Here is a 27,524-nt window from a genome sequence, read left to right on the forward strand (position 1 = left end):
CTCTAGGGATCTGGCTATAACTTCTATTGGCTATTGTAAGGCACCGTAAAAAGTTTGCCAAGGAATTTAAGGTTTTATGGTACCGAGATAGAGTGCTGTGTATGGATGTACTGAGGAGTTGATGGAAATTTTTGGAAGAAGAAGGCAATTCTGCGGTCTGTTTCGCGACCGCAGAACCGTTTTGTGGGTCGCATAATCATCGTGGAGTTGAGCATAAAAATGATTGAATTTTGAAGGTCGTTTTGCGGCCCATTATGCGATCGCATATTCATTTTGTGGTTCGCATTTTCCATCGCGGATTTGGCATGAAGAATTTCATTGGATGATTTTGCGTCCACTCTGCGGCCTCATAAGTGGTCTGCGGACCGTAAACCTATCGCAGACCGGTCCAGACCAGCCCAGTTCTTGGCATTATTTTTGCGACCCATTTTGCGGGCCACATATATGTTATGCGGTCCATTTTGTGATCGCAGGCCTGAGTTTGGAGGGTCCATTTTCCTATTTTATCACCCGACCCCAGTTCTTATAAAACGACTTTGGGGTTATTTTTTCCGGGTTAATCACATATTTTAGAGAGAGGGGAGTTATTTAGAAAGGGAAGATGGAGCCCCAAGAGCATTGATCATCAATCCCTGCCCCAATTTTGAATCATTTACTAGACCACCATCTATCCAGGTAAGTTCCTGTCCTATACCACCCATGCAAGTTATTTTAGAGTCTAAGTATATTGTGGGATTGGAATTAGGCCATGCATGTGCCAATAGCTTGTAGTATATGGGGTTAATGAACTATTTTGGGTAGTCTCTTGTTGAAATTAGTTGAGGGAGGAAGGGATTACCATTGTAGAGCTTTGTGGTCTATTTTGCGTACTAGGTGTTTGACAAAATTCTTAAGTGAGTTATACCATGTGAATCCTTCTAATTATTATCCGATTTTCGCTATCTTCCTATAGATTGTTATTGGTAGAAGTGTTGGGACATTGTAGTAACTTAAAGAAAGCTCAAATAAGGTATGTTGGCTAAACTCCTCTTTTAGAATCGAACCCCACAATGGCCTTGTAAATCCCGTGTTGCTCAAAATAAATTGATTATTCTGAATAAGCCTTGTGTAAAAAGATATATGCGTTCAATTTGTATTCCAAATGTTCTTGTTATGTTGAGTTACTATTTGAAAAGGTGATTAAGCATGGGTTGTGTGTTAATATGTTATGATTTGAAAAGCGTGTTTCTAATGAAAACTAACATGTCGAATTGTGTAAGAAATCATATGTGCCTAAGACCCTTAATTTGGTTAGTTTTTTAAATGTGTATTTAAAGTCTTGAGTAGAAATACCTTATTGTTGATAATCTATAAGGATGCTTGAAAGTGAAAGAAGTGGGTTGGAGATATAAAGTGTGGCCAACATGCCAAGAATGAAAGTTATACTTGTGGCCAATGGTACCGAGGAAATGAATTGACGTGAGAAAGGTTATGAAAAAGGCCTTGATTCAATTGTTCCAAATTGACTTCGAAAATAGATTTTCCTAAAAGCTTATGTACCCAAGTTATGCCCAAATGTGGTTGTTTTAACTAATGCTATACTTTGTAAGTTTTTCCAATGTGTTTTTAGCTCTTATAAATTCATGAGTTGAAATTGTGTATTGTCCTTTTGGGGAAAAGTATTTAAAGAATAAATGATGTGTTACTCGTTTATGATTTTAACTTGTACTTCGATTGCCAATCATTTTACTCATTTCTTGGAAAAAAATCCATTGTGTTTAAAGTCTTCGTTACTAATAAACCTAAAGTTGTGATTTCCGGAATGTTCTATTTGTTGATATTTATGATGATGATCCATGAAAGTAAAGAAATAAAAATGTGAAATATGAAATATGTCCAACGTGCCATGAATGAAGAATCATAAGTATGGCCAAGAGAGCCAAGGGAATGGTGATGTTGTGAATGGTTGAAAGTATGGCCAAGAGAGCCAAGGGAATGGTGATGTTGTGAATGATTGAAAGTACTAATGAAGATATTTATAGTGTGAAAGATAATGAGCTGAACATAACATATGTTTGTACTTTTGTTTCCCTTTTGTGCAAAACAAAATATTTTTGGGAGTATCATTAGCAAACCGAGGAAAGGTGGGTCGTAAGGCCCACACCCGAAACTACACGTGCCGGTGTAGGAGTGGATTGTGGTTATTCTTCTTATTTGGGATGAGATTGAAATATTGATGTGATTGTGATTATTCCCCTTAATTGGGATGAGATTGTTGATAGCCTTGGATTTAATGTCGACTCACACGGTATATGTGGGGAGGCGACATAGCCGGTCGGGTGGTGATCGGACGCCATGTTGAGCACATGGTGGTACTACTCTTGGTAACACCTTTTTTTTCGCATCACATGTCAAACCACATTGTTCGTGGGAAGATGGCCTAGCCGATCGGGCGTGATCGGACTCCATGCTAAAAATACGGTGGTATATCGGTGCTAATTATCTCCCAACCATATATATATATATATATATATATATATATATATATATATATATATATATATTATTTTCATATTTTGGAAGTTGTTATGTTTTAACTAGGCATTTGGATATTGTTAATTGTGACTTGCTATTTCTATGGTTTTCCCTTTCTTATATGGGCATTCTATTTTGAAAGAGGACATTTAGCTTTACATACTACTACTATTCCATATGTACTAACGCCCCTTTTTGCCGGGAGCGCTACATCTTCAATGGATACATGTGGTTCGTCAGCGGACAGTTTTGATCCTCGATAGCAATTACTCTCTATTCAACAGATTTTGGTGAGCCCTACTTTGTTTTCGGCTTCATGTCATTTGACGTTGTACTTTATATTTTGAGGTATAGCCGGGCCTTTTCGCCGACACTTCTATTCTTCTCTTCTGTTGTACTTACATGCTCCGTAGATAGGTTGTGGGTGATACTTGATGTTGGGAATTAAACTAGTAAGTGTTGGTATTTGGGCAAACATGTTCATCATATCTATAAACTTGTAATATTTTGAAAATCATAAATGAATATCCTTTAGTAATAGAAAAAGAATGTGAAACACTTGACTCTTCTCAAGTCTATCACTTGTACTGGTTCTTATATTTTTAATGGGCAAGGTTGGGTAGAAGGCATCTAACAGGCTTGCTTGACCAGGGTATCTCGGTTGAGTACCGGTCGCGCTCCCTGAGGTCGGGGCATGACAACTGCACCATACTCTCACTAGCATTATGCATACAATCTCGCATTTTGTGGCCTGGATCTCCATAGATATAACATCCGTCAGTGCCCAAACGGCACTGGCCTTCATGAAATCTATGACAATTCCTACATCGTGGGAAGGTTTATTCTGTTTGAGGAGAGACACTTTTGTGCTGTGATGCAGAAGCTCTAGAACTCTGACTAGCCTCAGTATGTATAGATCTAGGCCCTATAAATTAAGGTGACATGTTGTTCGCTAGTTGTTTGAACTCAGGTTGTCTATTACTATCTGAAGGCTCGCAAAAGGACCCTGAAAACCTAGTCCTTTTACACTGACTCCCATTCCATTCTTGCTCATCTTGCTGTTGCTCCTTTCGTACTTCTAGGTTTTCAGCATAGGCCTGCATACGGGCTATGTCCATGCCTGGTTGTAACTCAACAGTCATATATTCATTTATCAAGTGTGGTCCTAGACCTACCACGTATCTATGCACCCTATCCTCCATATTTGCTACGATAGTTGGGGTGTACCTTGCTAACGAATTAAACTGAAGGTCGTACTCTTTGGCACTCATACTGCCCTGATGTAAATTCAAGAAATTATTAACTCTGGCTCGCTTAGTCTCTACTAGCATGTAATGTTTAAGAAAAGCCTCCGAGAATTCTCGCCAAGATGTTGGAGGTGCATGTGTTTCTTTGGATAATTCCCAAGTACGATACCAACCTGCTGCAAGGTCTTGCAGGCGATAAGAGACTAATTCTAATGATTCGGCTTTTGTAGCATACATAACTCGTAATGTTCTGCTTACCCTATCTATGAAGTCTTTCGCTTCTTCATCTATTTTGGATCCTGTATAGGCTGGGGGGGGTCCAATTCTAGGAAATCCCGAACTCTCGTACTAGCAACTCCCCTAACATAAACATTGGTATTCTATCGCTGAGCTTGAGCTGCTACTAGTTCAGTCAAGAGTCTGATGGTGTCTCGTACATCCTGCACCTGAGTATCTGATGGAGGAACGGAAGGTGCAGTAGTTGCATCCCGTCTTAGTTCCTTTGGAGGGGGAGGGGTCTGTAAAGTCCTAACTCGAACCTCGTCATGTGCTTCTCTCATCTCTATACCTGCTAATGGCACTTGACTGGTGCCCTCGTCTGCTACTAATTTGCCCTTCTGGGCAACTGAAGCTCTTCTACGCATAACACACACACATACTGTAATCAAAACATTCTGTTAGCCGACTAAACTCATATACTATGGTTGTATCACTCGATCTGAATTTGAAGCAATGATGACTCTCCTAATTTGGCTTGTAGACACCCCTAGTACTGAACTGCTCTAATACCACTTTTGTCACGACCCCATCCTAGGGTCACAACAGGCAACTTGCACTAACCACTGATTACCGCTAACCTTCTATCTCATACTCATATATAAACTGCTAAACTCATAAATAAAGCTTTAAAGGGGAAACATACTATATACAGGGATTTCATACAACTAGATGGCCGATAAGACCTAACATGACTGCTATACAAACTATATCTAAACCACATAATTCATGTCTACAAGCCTTCTAAGAATAATTGCTCAACTAAACATAAGGACGGGACAAGGCCCCCACCATACCCATCTATAAAACTAGACATACCACTGTACTCGCAACTCTGGAACAAAGGATTGCCTTCGAGTCTGCTACTTGTTGTCCTACTGATGTCTCTCTTTTCTTGAACTACCTAGACCTACATGCATGAAACTGCAGCGTCCCCCAGGAGAAAGAGACGTCAATATAACTGATGTACTGAGTATGTAAGTTAGAAATATAATCATAAAGAAACTAAGTAATATCATGGACAATAATAATGTAACTAAAATACAAGCACTTCTCTAAACTGTCTATATATTAGCCAACAACGACAGTACAAGAAACAAGGTAACTGAAGTATATCAGAAGGGCTGAGAATACATCTGAAACATATTGCATACTCTAGAACTTCCATCCTTACTGAAATAAAGAGTAACGTAAAAAAGCTCAAAATATAACTAAAATGCATCGCTTACTTCTGGATCTGTTATCACACTAGTAATACTAGATCTGTATATGTGGTGTCTCTCATATCTATATACATACTATCATAATCTATATAAGTGCCGAACTCTATCTCACTCAATGGCATCTGCACGCCTAAACATGTATATCCGTATGAACGGTCTCAATGCATCTGAACGCTATGTGTCTGAACAATCATGCATCCGAACGCTATGTGTCTGAACACTCTACGTCTGAACGCTATGAGTCTGAACGATTACTATCTATATTTATATGCGTCTAAAAGTCTAAGTGTCTATCTCATGTATAAATATAGAGTGATAAAGCAATATATGAAACATGCTACATTCATCATCTACATGTGTCTAAACACTTACACATCCATACTATCTATGCACAGATATATACATAATAATCAGTTAACAGACCTGTCGTGGACTTGCGGGATGATCATAGTACATAAGCGGACCTTTAAGAACCTCAAAATAACTCCTGGACAAAGAGAATTGCGGACCTCAAAGGGTCCATTACATACCACAATGGGTCTCACACCTTAAGCAATGGCCAGCACCCACTCAAGATATGAAATTAAGCTTCACAAATAGATTATAACTGAGTTTCAAAGCTCGCAACTCAACAAGAAACAAGAAAAACTCATAATCGGGTTCAAAGTCTCATATGGATCAATTTTACCGTATTTGGCAAGTTCGTGCCTCCGAAGAAGAAATGTGAATCTTACATTGAAGTTGACCTTTCTAAATGGATTATGGCTGAATTTAGAGGCTCATATCTTAAGAAGAACAAAGAAAGATTCATACTTGAACAATATTTTCTCAAGAATCATATGAAGCAAATGAATTGTAACTCGACAAAACTCATGCCTATGAAGAAAGAAGTTAAACCTCACATACATTAGCCTTTCTTTGCTTCAAATCCTCATCAAAATTAATTTTTGAAAACAACAAGGTTTCATTCAAATTAAGGTTGGCTTCAACAAGAAAAACTCCTTAAAACTCAAGTAGGAGATACAACTTGAACATACCCATTCCTCTCAAGTCTTGCGTGAATTAATCTACCCAAAGTTACTGAATTATTTGAAAAATTTACATGGAGAACATGAGATAATATTTGGGGAATTGTTTTATCTCAAGAGGTGTTGGATATATTCTGAAACATTTGAGAACAAACTAAATATAACAAAGCCACCGCCTCACTAAGCTAGTAGGTGACTAAGCTACTTTTTGGCATCTTGAGTGATCCTTCTTTGAACCTTCGTTTCTCCTTACTCCAACATCGTATCAACAAAAGACTTAATCTTCTGGAAACTAGATTCAAAAAACTCCAACTTTCATGTTTAAATTATCCTCAAATTCCTTATGGATTGGGAGAAAACTAGTCCGTAAGTTGGCCTAGTAACCTGCCTGCTTTTGCCGTAATACTCTAGTGACGTTGTGGAAGCCCTACTTCAGACGCTCATAATGCTTTACTATGGCATCGTATTGATGTACGGTCTGAAGCAATGGAAACGACATATACAGACCTTCGATTTCATATATAATTTATCCCCAAAAGGCTCCATATTCTAGGAAGAAAGTTGGTCACAAAGTGATCTAGTTACATGTCATATCTTAACCGAAAGTGCGACAACTCAAGCCGAATTTTCTAATATGCCACGTTTGGGATTATATACATAACGTATAATTGACATAAATTATATATGGCATGTAAAATAAATTTCTAAATATGTCAAATCCTTTTAAATCGTACTTGCCACGTCACGCGTAGAATAAATAAAGTCGCAAATATTCGGGGTGTAATAACTAACCTGTGGTCCCTGCAACTCATAGAAAATGGAATAAAGTTCTCATTAGTGTGTAATTTATTTAGAGATCGGGATAATACTTCACTTGCTAGAATAAACAAAGAAGGGGAAAGATGATCTCCATGTTTAAGCCCCTGGGAGGAAGTGAAGAATCCCTTTCATGAGCCATTTATAATGATGAAATACCATACTTCAGAGATCAATCTCTCTATGATTTCAATCCAGCTCTGATCAAAACCAAACCTATTAAGTACAAAAGTTATAAATGGCCAAGACTTTCTATCATATGCCTTGGCCATATCTAACTTCATTACTATGTTTCCTCCAATGTTAGGTTTGGATATAGCGTGAATAATCTCCTGAGCCGTAACGATATTCTTAGTAATTAGACTTCTTGTAATAAAATTACTTTGATTAATGGAAATGGGATTAGAAAGAAGGGGGTTAAGCCTTCTAGAGATAATTTTAGATATAATCTTCTTAGTAAAGTTGCTGAGGTTAATAGGTCTCAAGTCAGAGAATATAGACGGTAATTCTACTTTAGGGATCAAAGCAAGGCAAGTATGAGTGTGGAACTTGGAGAGCCTATTTTCTCTAAATAATTCAAAAACAAACTCTATGATGTCCTGCTTAATAATCTCCCAGCTACATTGGAAGAACTTCCCATTATAGCTATCAGAGCCAGCAGAGCTATCTAAACTCATACTAAAAATAACATCTTTGATTTCTTTTTCATCAGGCAATCTAGTAAGAGCGACATTATCCTCATCTATTACGATAGAGGGAATACAGTCCAAATGTTTTCTATTACCGGTCGGTTATTTCAGATTAAATAATTTCTCAAAGTGCCTAATGGAAGCTCTACATATTTTGTCTTTTCCCTGGATCCATCTTCCTCTGTGATTCTTGATTTTATATAGCTGTAACTTTCTTTTTTTGTCCCTGAGGATACTATGGAAGTACTTACTATTACAATCACCTTCCTGAAACCATTTGATTTGGGCTTTCTACCTAAGAAGAGATTCTTGTATATCCAACCACCTAATACATTCAGCATGGCCTTTATTAAGCTTTTTCCTCCCTTGTTCAATGTTGTTGATTATGTCTGACTCTTCGAGAATATGGACCTTGGCTTCCCAACTGCTAACTTTTTCGTTCATATCACCAATAATGTTTATGGACCAGTTACTAAGTTTCTTGCTCAGGGCCTTCAACTTACACTCTGGTTTCCACATATGATTACCTTCAACCTGCATATTTCATATTTCTTGAACTATCTCAAGGAAACACTCTTGATTTGTCCAGAAGTTTAAAAATATAAAATACTTGATACTAGAGTGTTGATCATTGTGGCTCTTCGTCAGCAGAGGTCTATGGTCAGAAACTAGTCTTGACCAAATGCTTAACAATATTATACTGGAGATTCTGGGACCATTGATCATTTACAAGAATCCTATCAAGCCTGCCTTCTATTGTTACACCAAGTGAATCTTGGTCCAACATAACCAATATCTGTTTAACCACAAGCTTTCATGGTGCTAATAAAGTGAAGGCTTATGCGAGCTCTGTGAGGCCTACCTCCCAGCTTTTCATTGGGGTCCATTATAATATTAAAGTTATCTCCAATGCACCATTGACTAGATTGGAAGTGTCTTCAACACTTTCCCACATGTCCTTCCTTTCTAAGGTTGTACATTTAGCATAAACTGAAGTTATACATGTACCTATATCATCATCATATTATTTGAAATTAATGGAGATCTGCCGATCATCATGAGCAATAATCTTGAACTAAATACTTTCAGAAGCACCATATCTTACTATTGGTTTTAGCTATGCAACGTTGGAAACCTAAGAATTTCCTATAACCATCAACTTTCTTCTTATCAACAAATGGTTCTAAAACAACATCAAAGACTACTTTGTTTATATTGATAATATTTCGGAGTCTGTAGATAGAGTTTTTAGATCTCACTCCTCTAATATTCCAAAAGATTGTATTAATCATGGATATTAGAGTGTGAGGTGATCAACTTATATTCCTTTCCTTTTCTGGTAGGAACAATTCTGTCTTTTGTTTTCCTTCTTCTTCCTCCATTTTTTCTGTGTTCACATCTTCCTCTGACTTGTACCAATTCCACACCCTTATCATTATCAACCTCATCTTGTAATTGAGAAGAAACTTCAACTCTGTTATCACTAAGAGTTGTAGATTCAGTATCATTTTCGTCAATAGGTATTATTCTTTTACCCATATCTAAATCCTATTTAGTTGTCTCTAACTCCTTGTAGCAATTGAGATCATCAACTAACTGAATACCTTCCTGATTTTTTATTTTAGTTGCCACACTATCAGAACTTTCTTGTCTTTTCGCATCCTGCTTTTGTAAATCATGTTCTCCTTCATTGCTAATATTATCCATACTCATATTGTTGGGAGTAATCTCTTTTTCTTCATTGTTGTTACCATTGTCTTCCATAGCCTTCCCATTGTTCTTCTCCACCTCTTTTTCATATGATGGAGTCAAATTTTCCTATTGAGTTTCCTTAACCATAGAATTCTCCATATCATGTTGACTTAATTTGTAGGCCTTCTTTATCCTTTTCCTGTTGCTTTCGTGAGATATGGCAGGTTTAAATAGTACCTTGCTCTTCTTTTTTTGGCATCTTCTTGACCTTCTTTTTCTTTTTCTTTTAGTGTTTGGAGACAATTGCTTGATTACCTTCCACCTATTTTATTTCTTTTTGTCCACCTTTAGCTTTAATGCTCTGAATCATATATGCTAAAGTCTGCTCCTTTTCCTCATTTTCTTGATGTTCTTTCTCAATATTCTTTATAGTTTCCTGTTGTATTTCCTTGTTCCCTATAGTATGGTTGGTGTTGGTGCCTTTGCCATCAACTATGTTTTTCCCTTTCTTGTTTTCTTTTCTTTTTGTTTTCTTTTCAGCTTTCCTATATTGAAGAATTGAATGTCCAAGTAGTTTGCAATGCTTATCGTACTTAGGGACATTCTCATACTCGAGCTTCTGAGCAAATCCTTTCAAGGGGTTTGATTCATACTCTTGGCCCACCCAAACAGAGTTTAACTTAGGGTTAGTAAGATCAACTTTCACTCTAACCTTTGCGATACTAGGTCTAGTCCTATGATCAATGGACAAATCCATAGATAGAGGAGTTCATATAGGGCTAACAATCTGCTTAACATAATACCAAGTGTGGCAATGTAATGATAATTCAGGTAGGAGTACCCAAACTAGAACTACAGGTGAATGCTCCTCTAGCTTAAAATTCGGAGATCATTTTTCAAGCCACATCAGTTGACCTTCAATTTCGATGGAGCACTTATACCATACATTTTTTAAATCATCTTCATTGGTGAAATCAAGAAATACAGTACGAAAATCATACACCTCAATCTTGACATTTCCTTTGACAGTGATTTTCTCAGCAAATTTGGATCTTATTTTCTCAATTTGAGGTTGGGTTCTTAGAAACTTACCCATGATTGTTAGCCTACACTCTTCAGCCATAACTCCGTAGTAGTCACTAGTTTTGACGATAAAGGCAGGCATTCCATTGTGGGTAGAGTATCTCGCTTTAACTTCTGGATTTTCATAGCGATTCGAGCTAGGGCTCGATACTGCCGGAGCTTTCAGAGCAGCAGCATATTTAGATGGGGTCGAAATTCCTTCTTCAGTTATTGTTTTCACAGCTGGGGGTTTCAAGTTCTCAGTCGGACACACCGGAAGGGTGCCGGCGGTCGTCTCCATGAGGAGGTGCGTGAGAACCAATCATCCGTAAGGGGGCTTTTAGTTATCGTTGGTTAATAAACGTTCTTTTGTACGGAGAGCAAATACTTGATAAATACATTTATTTCTAGTAAGCGCTAACTTGCTTAAAAACATGATGTCCGTGGTGAATTGTGTGACAACCTCATTCAAAAACTAAAGGTGTTAAAAAAAGCATATTTTTTATTTACTTAATTATGTCTTAACAGTCCACGTATCAATGACATGCCGGACAAGAAAAGAGGTAGGACATGTTCCAGCATACATTCAAGAATGTCATTACTTAGTGACGTTTTGCCATTTATACTTTTTATCTGTGATATTTCTTGTACAATTTCTTTCTACTACATACTTGTCTGTGTCATGTTCTTCTACATGCAAGAATCTATAGGCAAACAAGATTTCCTGATCAATTTTATACCTAAATGTTGAAGTACAGTCTGTCCATTTGAAGCATGAGCCAAGTCATTCTTCCGGCGAATTAAAACTCTGGTTGAAGCTATGTCATCTATACATTCGATTGCACTCATGGAATACTCAAGGAGTGTTATAGGTACCTGCATAATGAGGAACAGGAGCCAGACCCAATGTCCATTTTCTTATCAGCTCCATTTGAACTCATTTCATTTGCATACTCAATAATTTTGGGCAGCTAATAATAGAAATTCTCCACATTTTCTATCAGCCATAGCAATATGATTAAATATTTTACAAAATTAAAATCTAGGTGCTTCCATGAGAAAATGCATTAACTCTAACAATGGTTTTTGTGGTTGCACCTGAAGGCCAGTGTACTCCTCTACCTGCATAATAATAGTTAAACAAAAAGCACAAAAGAGCAGCTTTCAACAGGTAAAAGATTACTAGAAGATTAAGATGAGAGTATGGGTGAAATACAATTTTGCTCGTCGCGATTATATGCTTTGTATTGATCCTAGTACAAACACCACCTACTTGCTCCGACATTTTATGGCCATTACAACCTAATTTAATGGAGGGGAGACGTAAAATGTATAATCAAAAAAAGAAATGTACAATATCAAATTGAAATATGTACCAAAAAGGTAATTGCATACTCATTCAAGTTAATTTTCAACTGTAATATTTCACTATAAAGGCTTCACGTATTTGCATAGTTGGAGCTATTCTTGTCATATGGATTGTCTTCTATAAAACTAATATAGAATAATAGAAAAGTAATGTTTCGTCATATAAACAATACAGCAACATTCAGTATGAAGACTATTGGTAGAGAACAAGGGAAACCAACAGCGATAAGTTGTTCAGGGCTTAGTTTTACTATGGGCAGAAATAGAAAAATCCAAATCCTTCATGTTTGGACCATTTCTCGATTTGTGCATTGTCATCTTTGCGTACGAATCATGCTAATCTTCTTTGTATTGTTTCAATTTTATTGAATCATTTGGAAATTGTATAACCCTTACACGAAACGGCAAATTGCAAAGTACTACCAGAGCTTCATTTCTTTTCCTTGCAATATTAGAGAAGGGAAATATTGTGCTAAGAAGGACAGGAGAGGCATAACATTGTTCAAACTGAAGAAATCCATCGAGGAAATTTTGAGGGGATTGCCTAGTGTTTGAGCCATGAGGAGTAGCAACATGGAAATTTCGAATTGTAATCCTGGTTAATAGCACTTAGTGTAACATATCTGTTTAAAAGTATCCTGTTAACCTGTGCTTTTAGACTGACAAGCTGTCAGATGAATTAGATGAAATACATGCAAGTTATCCAAAAATAAGCAATGTAAAAATTTAAAACAAAAAGGAATTCCAAACCTTTTTGTAGCCAATTCCACAAGAGGAAATTCAATTAAGTTTTGATTATCTTCATGAATTTACAAAAAATCTCTTTCTATCTTTTTGTTGTCTCACACATGAAAGAGAAGTCATAAACAATTTTAGTTAAAGATGTTGCAAACAAGGTATTGGATAATTTTCTTACATTATACTCAAATGATTCAGCCCCATATATACATATGAAGAATGTCCTAACTAAGATAACTAGATCTCCTAATTCCTAGAAATCAACTATAACAATATATACAAGGAGTGATAAGTATAGCCTACTAAGCAGTGATTCTGTAACAAAGACATTTATCAAGCCCATCTTGTTACAAAACTAATCAATTCGATCTATTCAACGTCTTTGTGAACAAGTCAACTAGTTGTTCTCCTGTCTTTACATAGCCAATTGAAATCAATTTGTCCTTAATCTTCTAATTAATAAGATGACAGTCAACCTCAAATATATTTGGTTCTTTTATGATACACCGGATTTGAGGCCATATGAAGAGCAGCTTGATTATCACACTAAAGTTTTTGCTCGAGTAGAATGCTTCAACCCAACAATAACAAACCCAGTATGTTCCTAACAAGTGAGGTTTGGGGAGGGTAGCCTGTACGCAGACCTTATCCCTACCTAATGCAGGTAGAGAGGTTGTTTCCAATAGACCCTCGGCTCAAGAAGGGTAAGAAGAAGAAGAGGAAAGCAAGGAAGGAAGAAAGAAGGAAGAGAAAAGAAAAATTGAGAGATAAAGGATTAGTAGTATCAAATAATAGCAACAGGGAATACAATACCTGAGGCGAACAAAATCACATAACGTAATAAAACTCTTAGAATATGAAGGGACATGCGTGCTACTAATACTATCGGTGAACAACTAAAAATTACCTACTAACCTTCTACCTTAATCCTCGACTTCCACACCCTCCTATCAAGGATCATGTCCTCAGTGAGCTGAAGCAGTGCATGACTTCACATGTGGATTATGCCATTGCTCTATATTCAAATTCTGCTGTAGACCGAGATATAATATTCTGCTTCTTACTCCTCCATGATACCAAGTTTTTTCCAATAAAGACACAGTAACCGGTAGTAGATCTTCTATCAATTTTGGATCAAGCCTAATCTGCATCTACAAAATACTCAATACGAAAAATGCCCATAATTTCTACACAAAATGCTAAGTCTGGGCTCCTTTTAAGTAACATAGAATCTATTCCAAAGCTGCCCAATGTTTGGCTGTAGGTACAGGCATAAACTGACTAACGATACTTACTGCAAAACCAATATCTGAACGAGTCATAGTGAGATAGTTTAAATTTTCAACTAGCCTTCTGCACCTCTTTGGATCATCAAAGGGATTCCAATCATCATTCAGAGGATGCACATTAGGAACCATTGAGGTACTACAAGTCTTGGCTTCCAACTTTTCAGTTTCTAGAAACCTTTGACTACCAATTTGGACCTTCCCTTTTTTTTAATTAATTCATTATAATTTTTAATTGATAATAATTTAATAAATTATATGTAAACTATTTTTTAAATACTTGAAAGTTTTAACAAGGCATTTCACTATTTTAAAATAATTATTCAAAGTACTTATTACCTTTCTCGTAATTTTTGGTATCAATGTTCTTTTATCAAATTTGTAAAATAGTTGTTAATAATTAGATTACTACAATTTCTCATTAACTATTCATTTGGCCGTTTTATTTTTTTTATAATTGCATATTTAGTTATTAATCTTTTTAATTATAAAGTATGTCCGTAAATATATAGTAGACTATTAATTAAAAAATATTTGATTTATCATAGTTATTAGTGATTTAAGAATTACTTTAAATTAATTAATTTTGAAAAGAGGGATAATCTCGAAATTGAGCCGTTGCTACAAAGGTTATTTTTATTTTAAAGTGGCCAATTTTCAACCAAAACTTCAGCCAATTCAACCTGTTGAATAGTCCAAGAAAACCAACCCAATAATCCCAGATGTGATCCAGATCTACGGACCCAATCCTACTTAGTCATCCTCGTCTCCTCTTCTTCCCCAATAAACACTCGCCACGTCACATATACATATATATATATATATATATATATATATATATATATATATATATATATATATATATATATATATATATATATATTCCTTTCATAAAAGAAACACACGTTCCATGTCACCCTCTCACAAAACAAGTACACCCAATCAAGACCGTTAATCTTGGCATTAGACTGTAAAAATATTCTCCCTACATTTTTCTTTTAAAAATTATTGTATTTATCGGCATCACTTTCAGCAATTGGATCACTCAGATCCAACAATTTTCATTTGTCCTTGTATTTTTATTTTTATTAAATTCCCCGAAATAATCTCATCCATTGGTCAAAAGTGATCCAACGGTCCTCATTCACCCAACCAGCGAACCCCTTTTATCCCTATGGTCAAATTCTAATCTCTCATTCCCCTCTCAGATGGCGCTCTCATTCTCTCTAACTCTTTCTTCTCTCACCCCTTTTATTCAATGAACCCTAACGGCGGCGGGTGGTCCGCCGCTCATCCAAATGATATTAAACAAAATCCTATTCTGAAAAGAATGGGAAAGTAAGGGATTTAAGTCTGCTCAGATATTTCATATCTCTCCCACGTGTGATTCATCCTAACAACTATCGATTAGGTTAAAAAAGTGCCCCTACACATGCAAAAAAAACTAATTAAAAGGGCCTTCTTTCCTCCTTCTATCTCACGATCCGTCATTGAACCCATATTTCCTATCACCTTTTTCCTTTTCTTTTTTCTCCATTAAATATGAGAGATTCAGAGTATCTTTCACTTATCCTGGTCGAATCACTTCTACCTTAAAAGGATCTGGAAGATTTTTGGTTCTATGAAATAATCTTTCACGGCCCCAAAATCTCACCTTAGGTAGTCGTGATGGCACCTAGTATCTAAGACTATGTAAGCCTAACACACATTGAGAATTTACTAGAAATAACGACTAAGATATTAAATTAAACTGATAATTATCATAATAAAACTAAAATGGAACAACAGTCATGTAATCTCTAAAACCGGTGGAACTGAGTCATAAGCTCTACTGAAATATACTAAGAATCTGTAATACAATATTGTTCAAAAACAAAAGAAACAATAGCATAAGATCTCTAGAAGGTGACTTTGAGGCCTGCGGGCGTCAAGCAAGTATACCTTGAAGTCTCCGCAAAGTCTAAGTCAACTCACTGGCGCCCGGCATGAGCAGAAGTACCTGGATCTACATAAAAATGTGCAGAAGCGTAGCATGAGTACACCACAACGGTACCCAGTAAGTATCAAGCCTAATCTTGGTAGAATAATGACGTGACCAGGTCAAGACACCTACTAGACATACAAACTTGTGCAGAATATTAATATAATCTAACAACGGAGAAGTAAAGGCAATAAATGACAATAAGGCAATTTATCAACACAAGGCTAACAACAAAAATAAAAGCAACAAATGACGATAATGAGTGTACATATGATAAAGATAACAAGTAACCAATTACTATCAAAATACGAATGGAATGAGGTAAGGAAATAAATCAATAACCGTTCAAATCAATAAGCCTTTCCAACATAGAATGTACAACAAGAATTATACTGAGGTATCATACCCCATATTCACATTTCACAAGTCACAATCACAATCTTCTTTATATTGCCGCGCGAGCCTTGTATTTATTTTTAAAATTTTTTTTTTTCGAAATAGCTTCACGCGCTTTAGCCCCCTTATCTCACCGCGTGGCTTCAAGTAATTCCCTCACTAGAAACGCGTGCATGAATCTCACCTTATCTCACCGCATGCGCATCAATACACCACCCTTATACCGCTGCATGCACATCAATATTACAACACAATAATCAACTCGTACCATACGTGCCCATATGCCACAACATTGCCAAAAATCAATAATACCATTGTCACCACAATATATATAGCCCACGACTCAACGGCAATGTTTACAAGAATCTCAATAACAACAAAATAAATGAGAAATAACTCAACAAGGTAAGGTATTCCAATAACCAATAATTTTAACCACAAACGTGTTAATAACTCTCAACAACTACAACTTCAATAGCTCAAAAATGAAGATATTTTCATGAAATGGAAACTTCAAACTCTAATGCATAATATAAGCTTAACAATAAAAGAGATAGCATGAAATAGAAACTACGACTAAATGCATGAGAATAACTCAACAATGGAAAGAATAGTATTTAACAACAACTACTAATAAATGTATATAAGAGTAACCTCGACAATGAAAACTAGAACATGGAATAACAACTTCAATTAAAGCATGCAATAATAAACTTGACAATGAAAGATAGAAAAAATAATAACAACTTCAATTAAATTCATATAAGAAACCTAAGGGTCTAAACCGGTCAATTTTTACATATAAGCCCGTGTACACACTCGTTACCTCATGTACACGTCTTCCACATAATTCAAATAGTACAATCAACCCAATCCTAAGGGGTAGTTCCCCCTCCCTCCCCACAAAGTTAGGCAAGATACTTACCTCAACTAGGCCAAATCAATACTCAAAAATTGTCTTTCCCTTAAAATTCGCCACCGCATGGCTCAAATCTAACCAAAAATGACTTAATATCATCAAACAATGTAAGAGAAACCAATTATGTATAATAAAGCTATGATCTTTACACAATTCTCTAAGAGTCAACAAAAGTCAACCCCGGGCCCGCGCGGTCAAAATCTGAGTCCAAGGATAGATCTCGACTACCCATAACCCCACGAGTCCGTATATGTGATTTGTCTTCAAATCCGAGTCCAATTCGGCTCTCAAATCTCAAATTTTTATTTTTCAAAACATAGACAAAAATTCCCAAAATTTCTCTTAAAGTTCCATGGATTAGAGGTTAATCTCATAAATAATCGTGTAATATAATTAAAAATTGATCAATATCACTTACCCAATAGTTATAGGTGAAAATCCCTCCTCAAAATTGCCTCTTACTGAGTCTAGGATTCTAAAATATGAAAATGAGACTCAATCCCATTTTTCTAGCTCTTATGTTCAAGTGCAGAAGTCGCAATTGCGACCCTAGGTTCGCAATTGTGAACCCTCGCAAATGCGAAGAATAGATAGCAAATGTGGTTGTCTGATAACCTAGGAAAATGTCACAAATGCGACAATGACTTCGTAGTTGCGAAGTCAGCCCCTTTCGCAAATGCGACCTTATCCAGCCTAGCCTATCTTCGCAAATGCGATCAAGGCATCACAAATGTGATACCTGAGACCCTCCTTCTATGATGGCAATTGCACTGCTGGTGCTCGCAATTGCGATAACTGCAGCACGAACACACCTGCAACCTGGAAATGAGTTCAAGCCAATCTGAAATATGTCTGAAACTCACCCGAGCCCTCGGGGCTACACACCAAACATCCACATAAGTCTAAAAATATCGTACGAACTCGTTCGCATGATTAAAAAAACAAAATAAAATCCAGAACTACGAATCAGATATCAAAATGCATGAAACTAAAAAGCAAACTCAAGAATCACTAAAATTGCAACAAAGCGTCAGATTCCTATCAAACCAACTCCGAATTACACCAAATTTTGTAGACAAGTTACAAATAGAAAAATGAACCTATTTCAAGTCCTAAAACAGAAATCCGACCCCGATAGCGACAAAGTCAATCTACAGTCGAGCTTAAGGAAACTTCTAAACCTCAAATTGTCAACTTTCGGCAAAATAATTCAAATCAACCTAGGGACCTCCGAATTCAATTTCGGGCATACACCCAAGTCCAAAATCACAACACAAATCTATCGGAGCCATCAAAATACCATTTCAGGGTTGTTTTCATAAAAGTCAAACCTCAGTCAACATTTCCAACTTAAGCTTCTAAACCGATAACTAAAAAGTCCAAATCATTCTAAAACTTCCCTGAAATGAAACTAACCACCCACGCAAGTCATATGACAACATATACACATGTGAATCTTGAAAAGGAGAAACGGGGATCAAATACAAAAAATGACCGGTCGGGTCGTTACATTCTCCCCCACTTAAAACAAATATTTGTCCTCGAACGTGCATAGATACATACCTGAAATGCCAAAAAGGTAAGGATAACGACTCCGCATGTCATGCTCGATCTCCCAGGTTTCCTTCTCGACCAGTCGACCTCTCCATTGAACCTTCACTGTAGCGATATTCTTTGACCTCAACTTCCAAACCTGTCTGTCGAAGATAGCCACCGGCTCCTCAACATAAGTCAAATTCTTGTCCAATTGGACTGAGCTGAAATCTAATACTTGTGACAGATCACCATAATACATCTGGAACATGGAAACTTAAAACACTAGGTGAACTCCCGATAAACTGGGTGTCAATGCAAGCATGTATGCCACCTCACCAACCCTCTCAAGGATTTCAAGAGGACCAATATACCTAGGGCTCAACTTGCCCTTCTTCTCGAACCTCATCACACCCTTCATGCGTGAAACTCTGAGCAGGACCCTCTCTCCCACCATGATTGCTACATCACGAGCCTTCCGATCAGCATAACTCTTCTGCCTAGACTGAGTTGTACGAAGTCGATCCTAAATCAACTTGACTTTCTCTAAGTCATCCCGAACCAAATCAGTGCCCAACAACCTATCCTCCCCTGGCTCAAACCAAACAACTGGAGAACGACACGCCTCCCATATAAGGCCTCATAAAGAGCTATCTAAATACTGGATTGGTAGGTGTTATTGTAGGCGAACTCTACGAGCGGTAGGAACTGATCCCATGAATCCTAGAAATCCATAACACAGTTACGTGGCATATCCTCCAAGATATGAATGGTGCGCTCGGACTGCCCGTCCGTCTGGGGATGAAATGTCGTGCTCAGCTCAACCTGTATTCCTAACTCACGCTGCACGGTTATCCAAAAATGCAATATGAATTTCACGCCTCGGTCGGAGATAATAGACATTGGCACACCATGAAAATGAACAATCTCATGAATATAGATATGAGCCAGTTGCTCTGAAGAGTAGGTAGTCATTACTAGAATGAAGTGTGCTGACTTGGTCAGTCGGTCCATAATAGCCCACACTGCGTGAAATTTCCTCAAGGTCCATGGAAGTCCAACTAAAAAATCCATGGTGACATGCTCCCACTTCCGCTCTGGAATGTCAATTTTGTGAAGCAAACCACCCGGCCTCTGATGCTCGTATTTCACCTACTTAAAGTTCTAACACCGAGGCATATACTCCACAATATCTTTCTTCATTCTCCTCCACCAGTAGTGTTGCCTCAAATCCTGGTACATCTTTGCGGCACCCGGATAAATAGAATACCACGAACTGTGGGCCTCTTCAAGAATCAACTCACACTACCCATCCATATTAGGCACACATATCCGGCCCTACATCCGCAACACCCCATCATCTCCAATAGAAACCTCCTTGGCATCACCGTGCTGCACCGTGTACTTAAGGGCAAGCAAGTGGGGATCATCATACTGATGCACCTTGATGTTCTCATATAAAGAAGATCGAGAAACCACGCAAGCAAGAACCCGGCTAGGCTTCGAAACATTCAACCTCACGAACTGATTGGCCAAAGCTTGAACATCCAATGCTAACAGTCTCTCTCCAATTGGAATATAAGAAAGGCTACCCATGCTCCGAGCCTTCCTACTCAAGGCATCAGCCACCATATTGGCCTTCCTGGGATGATAAAGAATGGTGATATCATAGTCCTTTAATAGCTCTAACCACCTCCATTGCCTTAAGTTCAGATCTTTTTGCTTAAACAAGTGTTGTAGACTCCTATGATCTGTGAATACCTCACAAGACATGCCGTAGAGATAGTGCCTCCAAATCTTCAATGCATGAACAATGGCTGCCAGCTCTAAATCATGTACTGGGTAGTTCATCTCATGGGGCTTCAACTGACGTGAAGCATAAGCAATCACTCTACTCTCCTACATTAATGCACATCCATTGCCAATCTGCGAAGCATCACAATAAACTGTATACGAACCAATTGTTGAAGCCAAAACAAGAATTTGAGTTGTGGTCAAGGCAGTGTTGAGCTTCTGAAAGCTCTCCTCACTCTCGTCGGACCACCTGAATGGAGCACCCTTCTAAGTCAATATGGTCAAAGGAACTGCAATTGATGAAAACCCTTCTACAAAACGACAATAATAACTAGCCAAACCTAGAAAAATCCGGATCTCAATAGCAGAAGACGGTCTGGGCCAACTCTGAATTGCCTCCACCTTCTTCGGATCCACCTTAATCCTCTTACTAGACACCACATGACCCAAATATGCCATTGAATCAAGCCAAAACTCATACATGGAGAACTTAGCATATAATTTGTTCTCCCTCAAGGTCTAGAGCACGATCCTCAAGTGTTGCTCATGATCCACCCAGCTGCGAGAATAAACCAATATTTCGTCAATGAACACGATGACAAAAGAATCAAGATATGTCTGGAATACACTGTTCATCAAGTGCATAAAGACTTCTGGGGCGTTGGTAAGCCCAAATGACATCACCAAAAACTCATAGTGACCATAGCGAGTCCTAAAGGTCGCCTTTGAAATGTCTGAATCCCGAATCTTTAACTGATAGTACCCCGACCTCAAATCAATCTTCGAGAATAACCGAGCACTCTGAAGCTGATCGAATAGATCATCAATACACGATAGTGGGTACGTTTTCTTCACTGTAACTTTGTTCACCTACCTGTAATCAATACACATCCTCATAGAGTCATTTGTCTTCTTCACAAACAGAACCGGAGCACCCCCAAGGCGAGACACTCGGTATAATGAAACCCTTATCAAGCAACTCTTAAAAATATCCCTTTAATTACTTCAACTCCACTGGTGCCATACGATATGGTGGAATATAAATGGGATTAGTGCCCGGCACCAGGTTAATACCAAAATCGATAACCTTATCGGGCGTCATACCCGGTAGGTCTGCTGGAAACACATCTGAGAAATCTCTCACTACCGAAACTGACTCAACGGTAGGAGTATCAGTACTGACATCCCTCACAAAGGCGAGATATGCTTCACACTCCTTCTCAACCATTCGTTGTGCCTTTAGAAAGGACACCACCATGCTAGGAATATAATCCAATGTACCCCTCTACTCCAATCGCAACAACCCTGGCATAGCCAATGTCACGGTCTTGGCGTGACATTCGAGAATAGCGTGATAGGGTGACAATAATACATGCCATATATCATATCAAAGTCCACCATACTGAGTAGCAAAAGGTCAACTCTGGTCTCATAACCCTCGATAGTGACCAAAGACGACTGGTAAACACGGACTACAACAATAGCATCTCCACACAGGTGTAGACACACATATAAGTGCACTCAAAGAATCACGAGATATTTCCAAATATGGAGCAAAGTAAGATGACATATACAAATAAGTGGAACTCGGATCAAATAAAACGGATGCATCCCTATGACAGACCGGAATAATACATGTGATGACAGCATCCGATATAACAGCCTCGGTCATATCCAGAAAAGCATAGCAACAAGCATGGCCTCCCCCTCTAGGGCAACCCTGACCCATCTGACCTCCACCCTAGTTGGCGGTGCAGGTGGAGCGGTAACTGGAGCAATTACCAAGGCATGTGAACATTGTGGAATCTAGTTGTAGCTATAGTGCTATCTAGGAGGATCAACGGTTGAGATTTATGTGGTTAATACTAAAATTAATTAAGAATCTAGAGCTAATTGACTAATGACAATCGAAGCAAGGCCTAAGCAAAGGAAAGATATCAGTGGAAAAGGATCGGGTTATGACAGAATAAGTACAAGATAATTGTTCGAGATTTAACTTTAGATAATTCACTTCTAATGTTCAAGTGTGTCTCTCGAATTCACTTAATTATCAGTGCAATTGTTTAGTAGAAAAGCCTCTCTCGATTAAGTCTCAACCTCTCAATATGAACCAATTTAAGCACTGTGAAGATATGTAAGAATTCGTAGTGGATCGGTCTTTAGGAAAACCTCTTTCGATTATTCTCCTAACCAGGTTTAATCAATGATTCAACTAGCCTTTTTCGATTACTTAGAAGAATCTATGAACTCAACCAACAATACAATGCAAAGATATCACAAGTTATGCCTCTTTCGATTACAAGAACAAGTGAATATAGATGCAATAATTAAATATTCCAAAAATGATTCAACTACATAAAAATAGAGTTATAATCCACAAACAATCATCAATACACAAAATCCATCAAAACCCAAAAGGATCTACTCCATATACATGGAGAAGTTCTTCACAAATATAACTAAAGTATAGGAAAACATAAATTCAATCCAAACCCGGATCTTAAGTGAGGAAGGAATGATGAATTCCTTGTGCTTCTGTTCTTCCAACTCCTCCTTAGCCTCCTTGGCCTCCTTAGGTCGAAAATCTGTCAAAAAGTCCCGAAAATTATGTTTTCCCGTGTATTTAAGCCATCCCCCAATAAACCCCAGTCGAAAATACCCTTTTTAGAGGAAATGGGACGATACTCTAAGAAATTTATACGTGCGGCGCGCTTGTGAGGAATTCCAGAATGATTTGCAAAATGAATTCTTGGCAGATTTTGCACTGTCGCGCCGCCCCGTGCGGAGCGGCTGTGTATTTTTCTCAGAGTAGTTCGTTTCTCCGATTTTTGACATCCGGACTTGGTCCTCGACCCCCAAATGCGATCCCAATTTAATCCCTTGGGCTTCTACTCAGACTTCAAAGCTCCAATTAGGTCGAATTTTCTCCGCAACATATAAATAACATCGGAATCACTCCTACACGGCATAAAACACATAATAAGTGCAAAACACTACTAATTAAAGCTCAACATAAGTAAAGTGCAGTGAATTAGAGTACAATAAGAGACTAAAACACGGGATTATAGCCTACCATCAACACCCCACAATTAAACCACTACTCGTCCTCGATCAATTAAACTACACTTCACATTGACACGACCTTTTTAAACAACTCTCCTAACTCATCACTCCAAGAATAATCAAACAGATTAAGCATAATACGGTAACATCCTCACCTCAAGAGTTGACTCAACAACACCACGCATTTTTCACAACCTGCTCACTTACTCTAACACAGAGGTCAATGACATTTCCTTTATTTCATGAATCAAGTGCCCTCACTCAACAATAGAGAGTAGTTCCACACACAATAAAGTTTACGAACAGTTAGGAACTCAAGATAGGAAGAATTCGCTCTCTCAGAAACAATATTCATGTGCCACAAAAGATGTATCATAAGCTTGCCCGTAATGTACTACTCTACTAATTGAGCTCATTCAGTTAAGGATCAAGTAGGACTTTATTTGGTTGTAATGTAGGCTGTGGGATGGGTAGGATACATTGGATATATTGACTATACCTCCCTAAGCACTTTAATACATACAATTGGTCGTTCAAAATCCCACACTTTTGTTAAACCATAACTCCACCCTTACATCAATATATGTCAACTCCCCACTTCCTTAAGCACACATACATCAAAAGTTACCACTATCATTGAATATTTTCAAACAATGCAACTAAATTTTTTTTCAATTCACGTGGCTCTTATTTTTTTATCAAAACAGTGCACCTTTCTCCTTAATTCATTAGTTCCACACAAAAGCCAACCAACACCCCACACTTTAAGTTTTACAAAGTTCATAACAATTTCAAGCGCTCGTGAGATGTAAAATGGGTAAGGCTTGTAATGTGGTTGTCAAAGAAACAGGATTACAGGCTCAAAGGGGTTAACCAAGATACATAACAATTAGGTGGGTACAACGTATAACTGGCTTAACAAAGAAACGCTTATATCACTTCCAAGACTGAATAAAACTACTATTTCTCTTTGCAAACACACCGGAAAAGTTCTAGACATCAAATGCAATACATAGAATACACAAAATCTCACACACACATGGCACAAAACTCACTCAAGATCGGACTCATCAAGATACTCTAATCAAAGTAGTTAAGAAAAGTTAAGATCATACAATTTAAGGTGCTTATACATGAGATAAGAACTGAGCCTAAGCGTCACAACTAAAGCACTTACTATTCTCAAGGCATAATAAAGTCAAGAGATATTGCTTTCATTTAAAATCATAGCACAAGATCTCCTACTCCTAAAACAAATAAAACTAACTACACCCGATTCAAATAAAACACTTGGAAAAGAACAGCGACACAAACAAAAACCAAGGGGGAATTATTATACTACCTAAAGAAAATAATATTTTTTTTCTTCGACTTAATCCCTCAAGAAACCTGTCGAATGACATCCATCATCGGTAAAAATCAAAAAATTTAAAATTTTCAATCAAATGAATTACAAAAAACACACATAGACATTTATACATTCTATACATATCTACATCCCCACCCCACACTTTAAATTGTATCATGTCCCTATGACACACAAATAAAAAGAAAGAGGTAAGGACAACTTCCCTGAACATCTAGTCGGGGTTTGAGTCAAAGTTGGGCTCCATCCCTCGTGCCCGAACTAGTGCACTCATCCATATAGATAGATTCTTCTAAGCCTTCTTGGGGTACACCCCACACTTATATTTTTCACTCATAGCAGCCTTCTCTGTCACGCCCTTCACTTTTCACACAACACTAGTAGCTAGCTTCTCCCTTTTTACCCTCGTTTCTACATCCATCTCAAAAGTCACAATTTTCTCGCCCTCTCTAAGCATGAGTTTTCTCTCATGTATATCTAATATTGCTCTACCCATTGCTAGGAATGGTCTTCCTAGGATTAGGGGGACCTCCTTATTCTCTTCCATATTGACCATTATGAAATCCACAGGAAATACAAACTTATCTACCCGAACTAAAACATCTTCAATTATTCCCTCGGGTATTAGAGTCGTTTGGTCTGCCAGCTGCAAAGATATTGGTGTAGACCTTATCTCTCCAATCTCCTTCTTCAGTTTCCTATAAATAGATAGAGGCATTAAATTAATTGAGGCACCAGAATCACATAGAGACTTATCAAAATTAGTAGTGCCTCAAGAGCAAGGTATGATAAAACTCCATGGATCTCCACACTTTTGTGGGAGTTTGTTTTGAAATATTGCACTGCAATGCTCTGTGAGCTTGACCACTGAGGTCTCTTCTATTTTTCTCTTCTTTGTCAGGATCTCCTTCAAAAACTTGGAATAAGCCGGCATTTGTGAGAGCACTTCTGTGAATGGTTGGCTTACATGAACCTGTTTCAGCATATCTAGAAATCTCTCGAACTGCTTGTCCAGCTTTTCTCTACTAAGCTTTTGGGGAAAAGGTAGCACATATATATGCTTGCTCGCCTCAGGTTCCTCTCGTCTCGAGTTTTCTTTCTTATTCTTTTCCACACCACTTTTCAACTGCTCCCCGCCTTCTTTTTCATATCTCAAATCTTTGTGGATTGGGGTGAGATCTTTCAACACTTTCCCACTTCTCAAAGTTACAGCATTCACTGTTTCTTTGGGATTTCTTTCTGTATCAGCCGGGAGTGTTCCTAGGGCTCTCTCAAACATTAGAGTAGCTAAATGCCTAACCTGTCTTTCCAAACTTCGAAAAGATGTACCCAATTCTTTGATAGCTGCATCATGGGCATCAAGCCTCTCATCCATCTTGATAATACAGGTCTTCATAAGATCTTCCATGTTGGGTTGATTCGACTGTGGAGATTAATACTGCTGCCTCTACTGAGTTTGAAAACCTAGAGCTTCTTGTTCCTGGAATCTAAGGTTGTTTTGTTTCCATGCATTTGCAGAACCCCCAGGTGAACTCCATGAAAAACCGGGGTTTCTCTAACACATTGCATTAAAATTATAGTTTCCTACAACATTCACTTCCTCAGTTGAGGCTTGACACTCATAAATAGGGTGTCCTCTTCCACATATATCACAAGCTATATGGTGTACATTTTGCATCGAAGCTACAGTTAGCTTTCGTATTTCTTTAGCCATAGCATCAAGTTGTACTTGCGCAGATGTAGTAGCATCAACTTGGTGAACACTAGTTGATTTTATTCTTTCCACACTATCAGAGGGCCACTGATTAGCATCTTCGGATAACTCATCAAGAGTTATAACTATCTCCTCTGGAGTCTTCTTCATAAAGGGGCCTCCAACTGCATTGCTCAATGTTCTATGCGAGGTCGGTGTCAATCCATCCCAAAAATCCTGGAGTCGCATCCAGAGTTCAATTCTGCTATGTTGACACCTCCTAACTATCTCCTTAAAACTCTCTCATTCTTCAAAAATAGTTTCATTCTCTTTCTGGCAGAAGTTATGGATTTCTCTTCTAAACTTGATCGTCTTAGCTGAGGAAAAATATTTATCAAGAAATATTCTGGTCATTTCCTTCCATGTTCTAATTGATCCATTTGATAAGCTTCGAAGCCATTGCTTCGCATCATCTTTAAGTGAAAAGGGGAATGCCCTTAAATGCACTGCATCTTGTGACACCCCATTGTATTGAAAGGTGTTCATAATCTCCTCGAAGTCCATCATATGCATGTTTGGATCTTCGTTCATCTTCCCTCTGAAAACGCAGCTGTTTTGAATGATTTGAAGCAAACCTTGCTTCAGCTCGAAATTATTGGTTGCCTCAGCAGTTATCCTTGCAGCTGCCTCTACCTCATTGTGATCGTTATTAGCCATGTGTTCTTTGTTTGAAGGTTGCCCCAGTAACCTTACGGTAAACTCTTTCTCCTTCCTCAGTTGCCGCAGGTGTTTTTCAAATTCCGGATTGTATGGTATTGCTTATTTACAAGAAGATCGTGT

General features: G+C 37.8%; 2 protein-coding genes and 2 non-coding genes across 4 annotated transcripts; 1 reads left to right on the forward strand and 3 right to left on the reverse strand.

The window, feature by feature from the left end:
- Positions 1 to 3,446: 3,446 nt before the first annotated feature.
- Positions 3,447 to 3,998, reverse strand: LOC117280098 (uncharacterized). Its single transcript, XM_033659760.1, has one exon. It carries the CDS (start codon positions 3,996 to 3,998, stop codon positions 3,447 to 3,449), a length of 552 nt encoding a protein of 183 aa, XP_033515651.1.
- An 8,198-nt stretch (positions 3,999 to 12,196) lies between these two features.
- LOC117280103 (U6 spliceosomal RNA) lies at positions 12,197 to 12,299 on the reverse strand. Its single transcript, XR_004510561.1, has one exon. It is a non-coding gene; the product is annotated as a U6 spliceosomal RNA (small nuclear RNA).
- Positions 12,300 to 25,358: 13,059 nt separating this feature from the next.
- Positions 25,359 to 26,399, reverse strand: LOC138902478 (uncharacterized). The gene is made up of 2 exons (XM_070190346.1): positions 25,804 to 26,399; positions 25,359 to 25,689 (listed from the first exon to the last, which is right to left on the reverse strand). The coding sequence occupies exons 1-2, from the start codon at positions 26,397 to 26,399 to the stop codon at positions 25,359 to 25,361; spliced, it is 927 nt and encodes a 308-aa protein (XP_070046447.1).
- A 544-nt stretch (positions 26,400 to 26,943) lies between these two features.
- LOC117277487 (small nucleolar RNA R71) lies at positions 26,944 to 27,050 on the forward strand. The gene has a single exon (XR_004507787.1). It is a non-coding gene; the product is annotated as a small nucleolar RNA R71 (small nucleolar RNA).
- The last annotated feature ends 474 nt before the right edge of the window (positions 27,051 to 27,524 follow it).

The sequence above is a fragment of the Nicotiana tomentosiformis genome, chromosome 12 (assembly GCF_000390325.3).
Source record: "Nicotiana tomentosiformis chromosome 12, ASM39032v3, whole genome shotgun sequence".
Lineage (NCBI taxonomy): Eukaryota > Viridiplantae > Streptophyta > Magnoliopsida > Solanales > Solanaceae > Nicotiana > Nicotiana tomentosiformis.

Coding starts and splice junctions, on each gene's coding strand:
- LOC117280098 (XM_033659760.1), bottom strand. CDS start 3,998: ATGTATGCTACAAAAGCCGAATCATTAGAATTAGTCTCTTATCGCCTG.
- LOC138902478 (XM_070190346.1), bottom strand. CDS start 26,399: ATGGAAGATCTTATGAAGACCTGTATTATCAAGATGGATGAGAGGCTT. Junction 25,690..25,803: donor CAAAACAAACTCCCACAAAA/GTGTGGAGATCC, acceptor ATCTATTTATAG/GAAACTGAAGAAGGAGATTG.